Source organism: Pinus tabuliformis, chromosome 2_1, assembly GCF_031772625.1.
Source record: "Pinus tabuliformis cultivar Carrire ecotype Pingquan chromosome 2_1, CPIR1, whole genome shotgun sequence".
Taxonomy (NCBI): Eukaryota; Viridiplantae; Streptophyta; class Pinopsida; order Pinales; family Pinaceae; genus Pinus; species Pinus tabuliformis.
Window position 1 is genome coordinate 353,119,662 of NC_142299.1, and position 9,084 is coordinate 353,128,745.

The window sequence follows — 9,084 nt, forward strand, 5'->3', positions numbered from 1 at the left end:
GAAGATCGGAATATGCCTGATGCCCTCCTGTAAACCCCAATCCATAGGGTACTTGCACGTACAGATGCTAAAATGGAAACTAGTCGACATAATAAGAAAGCAAGTGAACGCATTACAGATTGTCACGATTACAGAAAAGCATTACGGAATATATTGATTGTCACAATTACAGAAAAGCATTACGGAATATATTGATTGTCACAATTCCGGAGTATACAGAAAAGCATACTGGCAAAGTATATTAGATGAAGTCTCAGCTACCGAGAATAATTTCATTTCAATAATAGCATTAGCATTTTAAGGATGGATCTTTGCGAAATCTAACGATTTTTTCCCTTCCAGTTTGTTAGAGAGATAATGGCGATTGTAGTCTGCATGTTTGTACGATCTGTAGAGGCGTGGGCGAGCTTCATCTATAAGCTGAGGCAAAGGACCAATTTCCAAATTGTAACTTGGAGCATGGAACGTGACTATAGACAATCTTTCCTTCATCCTATTCGTCAGTGCCCTGTGCTCTATACTCTTGTATTTCCCATTCGTTAGGACCTGCATGTAACATTTCCAAATAAGATTCATATACCAATCAAGAAGAAAAATTCGCAACAGTTTACGAAGAGTACTAACTTTCCTAATGAGATTCGAATGCCAATAGAAACGGAATTCATACACCAATCAAAAGAAAAAGTGGCAACAGTTCCAACAGTATTGGAAAGTGGCAACAGTATTAACTTTGCCAACGAGATTCAAATGGCAATAGAGACGGAATTCAAAACGAAAATAGCGGAGGTTTTCCAAATATTCTAATTGCTACAGTGGAAAAGTAAGATTCTTTAGAACCTAGAGAAATTTCCAATGCTAGCCGTTCGTGTGCAATGGACGGAACAAAACCCTAAAATTTATATCATGTCGAATGAGCATAATTTTGTATTACTTTCTGGCTAAAGCGAATATATGTTTTCTTGTTAAAGTAGATATATAGTGACCTCTAGAGTGTCACCGATATTGATGACCAGAGCATTGGGGATAGGTTCCACCGAAATCCATTGGTTGTTGTTAAGAATTTGCAGGCCTACTGACTCGTCGTCTTGGAGTAATACAGTTAGAGCACTCCCGTCTGAGTGGGCGCTTAAACCTAAAACAAGGTCAGGTCTCCTACAGGGCGGATAGTAATTCATGCGGACCGCTTGCACGTTCTCTCCGAACATGTCGTTGAAGAATTCGAGCTTCAGCTGGAGATTCTCGGCAATGAGGCGGAGGAGTGCTCTACATAACTTCAAAACCTCCCTTGAATAAGCTTCCAAAGTATCCCTGCAAAACACAACGAAGCCAAACAATAAATCCAATAGTTCACTATATACGAAGGGACAACATCAAGAAGCAAATGGGGACTTTTGAATCTTTTAAATATAGAAATTCTGGCCTGAGAAAATTTTGTTGATTTTTTTTGAAAAATTTAGTTATATCCTTTACCTTCAAGATTTTGGGTGTCTCAGCTTCAAGATTTTGGATACTTTAAATTCATGATAAAACTACTGGATACTTTAAATTCATGATAAAACTAAATTTATTTCCATCATTTAAAAAAACTTAAACACTCCCAAAAATTAGCAATATAGCCAAAATTGTGGCCTCCTAAAAACGCCTTAGCCCCATATCGTCTATATGCCAATATCAATCTTCGTGTCGATAGAGGCCAGGTGCTCTGCTGTTCAGTTTTTAGGTAGAGGACTGAAGAACAGCGTTAGATAATGCCTCTTCATTAAAAAAAAAATCCATCACCTCTTTATCTTGCTAGTCATATTTAAAGCAGAATCGATTAGGTATAAATTGAAAATGTTGCAAACAATTAGAAAATTTGATTCCACTGTGACTTAGTTTCGATAAATCCATGATTAAAATAAACCTATGTTCACATAAGTCTAATTATTTACACAGGTCGTATGGGAGAACTGGCATCACCTGAAATGAGGAGGTTTAGATGGCCAAAGTTTTCCCATTCTGATAGCCTTTGGCATTGTTCCCAACGCCATCATATCACACCAGTCCAGCTTCTGATCCTCAGAGAAGACAAAACCGTGGCCATATCCTTGGATAGTCCCGGGCTTCATCGGGTACTTCTCTTTCTCTTCTAAGGGGAGCTTGAAAAACTCAAAGGCCACTCGCTTTATGCGGTTAAGTATTTCTTCATCAATCCCATGGTTCAATACCTACAATTTATTTTATTCAGAGTAAAAAATAAAATATAGTCAGTACTTTATCAACTGATTAAACTAATAATGAATAAAATAAAACATCGGCAATACTCTATGAACTGATCAAACTAACAAACTCTAATCTATTATAATTCCCTAACCTGAAAGATGCTTATTCAGGGTAACAAATAAAATATAGTCAGTACTTTATCAACTGATTAAAATAATAACGAATAAAATACAATATCGGCAATACTCTATGAACTGTTCAAAGTAAGAAACCCTAATCTATTATAATTCCCTAACCTGAAAGAAGCCCCAGTCTTTGCAGGCAGCGGAGAGCTTGGCCATCTCATGCTCCCTGGAACGGCCTCCGCATAAGAAGAGGTTGGTCATGTCGATGACAGGTATATGCAGGTCAGTGATAACAGCCAGTACTGTTGTTGATCCCATCATCTCTTCTTTGCTTCTGATATATCTCTCAGGAACAGCTTGAGGGTGACATTTTACCAATTCCTTCCCATCATCAATCTTGTAATGAGATTCAGTCGGTGAACTGGCACCAGCTTCATCAATTTCTTTCATTTCCATTGCTAACACTGATTAATACCCTTATCAGCAGAATATAACAGTAGGGAAATACTGAGCAAACGATACTGCACGATATGAAATGCTATAAGTGTCAGAGCTATATATAGTGGTAACAGCAGAGGCTCTTCATATGAAACAATAATTATACGCTGTATCACACATGGCATCCAGTGAAACCATGAATTATATCCTCGGCCTATATTCTGGTATGTCTTACTGTTCTGATATCATATATATCTGATCGTCTCTCTCATATACCGTGAAGCTCCAAAAATTCTTAGTGACAAATGGGAGGCTGGAGCTCCTTCATTGCAACTTTTACATGTCAGAAATGCTCTTCTATTTTGCTTTAATATGGCTCCTGATTTGCCTTCTACTATTGGGACAACGGGGGAGTGATTTGACACTACTTTCATTTCGGTCTTGTATTAAACACAACAAAGTGTATCTTTTTCTTCTTTACTGTACTGTGCAGAACCAACCTGTTTATTTGTGTCAGGAAGATGCGTGAGTAAGTGGATATTCCAAAGGAGACAAACAAACTCAAAAGATTCAGTATTCAAATCTTATCAGTATATCTGGAATGACCACTGTTTATTAATGATAATCACATCTATTTAGTTTAACTGCTCTAGCTTTTTGGAGTTTCTGGGCATATTTTGTGGACAAATCTACTGAAAATTGGTATTTGTTGGGAGTGGTCAACTTCGAACAATCCAAATGCATATATAGAATTACTAAATTCATTTTATATTAAAGAAAAATGAAATTATTTTTATATTCTATTGGTTGGGAGTGGTCAACTTCGAACAATCCAAATGCATATATAGAATTACTAAATTCATTTTATATTAAAGAAAAATGAAGTTATTTTTATATTCTAGTTGGAGGTGAATGTGGTGGGAGTGGGTTGAGTTAAGTTAAGTTGAAGCATAAATAAGGGGAGTTGCAAGCAACAAGTCCGTGCTGTGCTTAGTAAGCACTTTTAGAATAAAGTTCTAGATTCACCAGCTGTGGATCTAGTTTATCCGCCCTTAAGTTTGAGGTAGCCTAAATTGGATCTAGTTTATCCGCCCTTAGGTTTGAGGTAGCCTAGATTGGATCCGATTCAGGTTAGCTATGGCGGAATATAGTAGATTGGATCTGATTCAGGTTAGCTTAATAGGTCCAAACCATGTCTGTTCACCCGAAGTCAATCCCGGATCAATTCAAAAAATTCTTCTTCTTGATTATGAATAGTAGGTTGAATCCGCTTGCTTTTGAGATGGTCTCATGCTTTGATCCGGTGGCTGGAAGTCGTAGTCCCAGGGCTGACCCCGGCAAAATGATTCTTCTGGTTTATGCATGTCGAGATTTTCCTTACAGGGTTCTGCACTTTATTGATAGCGCTTTGGTCTCATATAGTCATATTGCACAATGAGTTTATTGCCTTCTCCGACTGAATTGAACTGATGTTACTAGTGTGCAAGTAACGAACTGCGTATTGTGACGGCTTATAGAGATTTGAAATGTGGTTGATGATTTCGCGGTGAATATCTATATCAATTTGAAATAGGTTATCACATAACCTGGGACCAAGAGAATCTCGAAACTCATCTAAGTGGAAATCAAAATATGCACAAAAAGACTTGGAGGCTCATTTAGAGCACTATTTTACTCGAAGCAAGATTGTTCTTGTGGGAATGTCCTTTATTCTATATGGTTTTAGTCCAGGTAATTGATATTACTGAGGCCCTCACACATGAAACAAACTTTAAACAGTGAATGTGGCCTCTGAAAACCAAATACACTTATAAGGAAAACAGGTTAAAACTCGTTTCATTACTTCAAACCTTGACGAAAATATATCACTGTGCGAAACAAACTTTAAACAGTGAATGTGGCCTCTGAAAACCAAATACACTTATAAGGAAAACATGTTAAAACTCGTTGCCTTACTTCAAACCTTGACCAAAATATTTCCAGTGATAGGAACAAGTCCAGTAAACTTAGACAGCCACTGTCATTCAAATCCCCTGCCAGTGGAGGAAAGATAGTTTTGTTATGGTGCATGGCAGATCGATCTGTTGAAATGTTAATTTCCCCTGCTGCTTACTATTTCCAGAAAACCAGCCAGACTTCCCTGCTCCGCCTTTTGCCAATTGTGGAGGGCAGCGATCACAATCAACTGCTACCACGTGTATGAGCCGTCCTTTTCAAAACCGCCCTTCCCGGCACATAAAGTTCGTGTGTTTTTGACCTCCGGGGAAATTTCCACGACCATTCGATTAAAATCAAAGTTTGAAGCCGTTCGATGGAGGTCAACGGTTCATGTTTGACGGACAATGTAATTAATGAAATTTAATGAGGTTCGTAGATTGTACGTGAAAGGTCTTTAATTTTATTGTCTTTTATTATTCACACGATATGTAATATGTAATGTTTTTTTTGTTCATTGTATGGGTAATAAAAGGCACAGCAGTGTGAAGTAAAAAAAAGGGAAGAACAGAGCGTGAATGTAATTTTTGTTAGTTGAATGTAATGCAATGAAATAGAATACGCAGGAGTGTGAGAGCAAGAAGTAAAAAGGGGTTTTTACACATCAATGTAATTTTTTTCAAGCTGGAACATTGAATGAAAAAAATTACAGAGTAGTGTTGATTTTATTTGGTGAGAGATAGAGTAATTTTCTAGAGAGACAGAGTAAATTTTTTTGTTTTGTTTTAGAACTGCATTTGAAGCAGTCTCTGGTTGTAATCCTCTGGCAGAGGAAGAATCTTATTATTAATGAATACATAGTTTTTTATGTGTGTGAAAATCTCTCTTCTCTGGAAACGAATTGGAAGAATCTTGTTATTAATGAATACATAGTTTTTTATGTGTGTGAAAATCTCTGTTCTCTGGAAACAATTTTTTTGCTTCCCTATGTGTTAAAACAGAGCATTTTCTCTGTTCTGTTCAAGTTATTTTTGTTTTGGAATTAAACAAAAAATCCCCAACATGGTATCAGAGCTTTTCCAGGCTCTTTGAAGGTGTCAAAGAAGCTGAAGGAATGATTTATTGCTGCAGCAGCTTCTCCATCAGAGTGAAGACTCAGTCAAAAAATCCAAGGTATTTCTCAAGTCAGTTTTTGTGTTACTGCTAAGGACAGTGTGTCATTTTAATACACAGTCAAGTATTTTGAAGCACAGTTAAGAGTGCAAGAATGGCTGGAGCCCGATTCCTTCATTCAAAGATTAACAACTTGCAGGTTGACATTTAGAACACAAATGACGAGGTTAAGGAAGAAAGTCTCCAATCCTCCTAAGGATGTGTCTCCCTCCACTACTAAAATAGAAGACAATCAATTTGATGAGGCTCCAAGGCTCAATGGGAACTTTAATATATGGGAAGCAAGAATGAGGACTTTCTTACAGTCTCAAGGGATTGAAATTTGGGAATTAGTGATTGATGATAGCAAGATGGATAGAGAATCTAAGGAGTACAATGCAAAAGTAGCAAAGACAATCTTGAATGGGCTACCTCATTCTGTAAAGAAGAATCTAGGAAAACATTCATCAGCAAAGGATATATGGGACAAACTTCATGACCTTCACTCAAAAGGAGCACTGACCATGACCATCAATCAAGAAGGAGATCCTGAACCCATCATAGAAGCTTAAAATGAGAATGATGACATCAAGGCTGAAGCAGACCTAGAAGATGAAAAGAATGAAAAGGACTTTGTAGAAGAACTCCTCGCTCAACTTATGACTGCCATGGGAGAGATTAACAATTTGAAAAAGGAAAATGAGACACTTAAGAAGATAGCTCCAGTTGGTAACCAAGATCAAACAAGGAAGAAAGTTGACCTCATCAAGCTTCAAGTACAAGAAAGGGATGAAGAGCTTGCCAAGCTTAAGAAGGAATTTCATCAAAGCAAAAAGAAGCATCATGAAGAAGTCATATCCATAACAAATCAATTGAATAAAGCAAAGAAGCAGAAAAATACCTTGTCAATTCAACTTGAACAAAGGCACAAGAGTGTGAACAAACTTGAAGAAGAGATTGGTCAGTACAAGGTAGAGGTCTCCTCCCTTAAGTCTCAATTACAAGGAGCCAAGAAACAGGCACAAGGAGCTGAGAAGAGAATGGAGAGCAGTCAAGAAAAGAATGAAGAAATCTTCAAAATGAAGTTAGATATCATCTCCCTTAAAATAGTAGCAGCCGAAGCTACTCGTAGCAAGGAAGAAACTGAGGAACAACTTGCAAAGAAGAATAATGAGTGTGAAAGATTAGAAGAAGAGATTATCCTCCTCAGAAAAAAGGTTGAAGGGATGAACAAAATCTTGAAGAGATCTCAAGCCTTGGATGACATGCTCAGCTATCACAGATGTCCATCTGATAAATCAGGACTCGGGTATGTAGGTGAACCCTCAAAAAGGAATTAAAATGCTTAAAGCAAAAGAGATGTGAAGAAGCCAGAAAGAAATTGTGATGCTCCTAGTTCCAGCAAAGGCAAGGAGAAAAATCAAGGTTACAATAGAAGAAATCCTATTCCAAAAAGAAATCTTGCTCCAAGTAGAAAACCAGCTCCAAAAGGAAATGTAGATGATGTCAAAGAGGCAAGAGGCAATGGTTATCATCAAAGGATCTCAAGGCAGAAAGGCTTCAGAAGTACATCAAGGAAACCTCCATCTCCCAGGTACCAATGTTCATTTTTTGGTTATTGTTATTCTTGTTCAAACTTTAGTCATATGGCCAAAGACTGTAAAGCATCTCATAGAGATAGATGTTATAGTCTCCGACAACCTCCAAGAAACAATTTTACGGGAAGAAATCATGAAATCTTATTCATGAACAATGTAGAATGCTTCAAGTGTCATAACATTGGTCATATGGCATGTGATTGTAACTTAACATGGGCTCTTACACAAGCTAGAACTATGCAAAAGAAGAAAGTTACACAAGTATGGAGAAGGAAGGAAATACAGTCTGAAAGTCCCTTGAGCTCTCCAGCCAATCTAAGCTTTTTTTTTAGAAGACTCTGCCAAAAGGAGACGATGCATACAGTTAGGGGGAGCCTGTAATTCTTGATCATTATCGCTGAAGCTATTAGTGAAAGCGTTCTTATGAAATCCTTGCTGAACTATATTTTTTGATGAAGATCATGTTTCAGGAGCCATTTCATGGAATTCTAAAAAAAGCATCGTATTGTAGCATTGTCTACAGCATAGGCAGAATATGTGGCAGCTACAGCAATAGTATGTAAAATTTGGATGAGAAAAATGTTAAGGAGTTTATGCCAAGAACAAGCAAAAGGAACTGTGATTTTTTGTGACAATAGTTCAGCTATTGCATTATCCAAGAATGATGTGTTTCATAAGAGAACGAAACACATTGACACAAAGTTTCATTACATCAGGGAATTGGTAAACAATGGAGAAATTGTTTTACAGCATTGCAGAAATCAGGAGTAGGTTGCTGATATTATGAGGTAGAAAAGTTTTAAATTTTTGAGGAAATGTCTGGGTATGATTAATAACCCAGTAGTTGAAATTAAAGGGGAGTGTTGAAATGTTAATTTCCCCTGTTGCGTACTGTTTCCAAAAAACGAGCCAGACTTCCTTGCTCCGCCTTTTGCTGATTGTGGTTTTTCCTCCGAGGGCAACGATCACAATCAACTACTGCCACGTGTATGAGCTATCCTTTTCAGAAATGCCCTTCCTCGGCACATAAAGTTCATGCGTTTTTTACCTCCGAGGAAATTCCGACAACCATTCGATTAAAATCAAGGTTTGAAGCCATTCGATGGAGGTTAACGGTTCATGTACATTGACGGACAGTTTTTCAGTAACGTAATTAATGAAATTTACTGAGGTTCATAGATTGTAGGTAAAAGGTCTTTAATTTTATTGTTTTTTTATTATTCATGGGATATGTAATATGTAATGTTTTTTTTGTTTGTTCATTGTATGTGTAATGAAACGCACAACAGTATGAAGTAAAAAAAAGGAAGAACAGAGTGCGAATGTAATTTTTGTTGGTTGAATGTAATGCAATGAAAATAGAATACACAACAACGTGAGAGCAAAAAGTAAAAAGGGGTTTTTACACAGTAGTGTAATTTTTTAAGCTAGAACAGTGAATGAAAAAAAATTACACAGCAGTGTTGATTTTATTTTGTGAGAGACAGAGCAATTTTCTCGAGAGACAGAGTAATTTTGTTTTGTTTTGTTTTGGAACTGCATCTGAAACAGTCTCTGGTTGTAATCCCTCTGGAAGAGGAAGAATCTTGTAACCACAATTTTATTAATGAATACATAGTTTTTTATGTGTGTGA

General features: G+C 37.0%; 1 protein-coding gene across 1 annotated transcript; it reads right to left on the minus strand.

The window, feature by feature from the left end:
- Positions 1-236: 236 nt before the first annotated feature.
- LOC149200311 (protein LATERAL BRANCHING OXIDOREDUCTASE 1-like) lies at positions 237-2,671 on the minus strand. Its single transcript, XM_089399554.1, has 4 exons — positions 2,499-2,671; positions 1,960-2,207; positions 984-1,308; positions 237-546 (listed from the first exon to the last, which is right to left on the minus strand). Exons 1-4 carry the CDS (start codon positions 2,646-2,648, stop codon positions 298-300), a joined length of 972 nt encoding a protein of 323 aa, XP_089255680.1. The 5' UTR covers positions 2,649-2,671; the 3' UTR covers positions 237-297.
- Between the last annotated feature and the right edge of the window lie 6,413 nt (positions 2,672-9,084).

Excerpts from the sequence above, each read along its gene's own strand:
- LOC149200311 (XM_089399554.1), bottom strand. The coding sequence starts at position 2,648 with ATGATGGGATCAACAACAGTACTGGCTGTTATCACTGACCTGCATATA. Across the intron at positions 2,208-2,498 it reads AAGACTGGGGCTTCTTTCAG|GTATTGAACCATGGGATTGA; the intron begins GTTAGGGAATTA and ends AATAAATTGTAG. Across the intron at positions 1,309-1,959 it reads TCTAAACCTCCTCATTTCAG|GGATACTTTGGAAGCTTATT; the intron begins GTGATGCCAGTT and ends TGTGTTTTGCAG.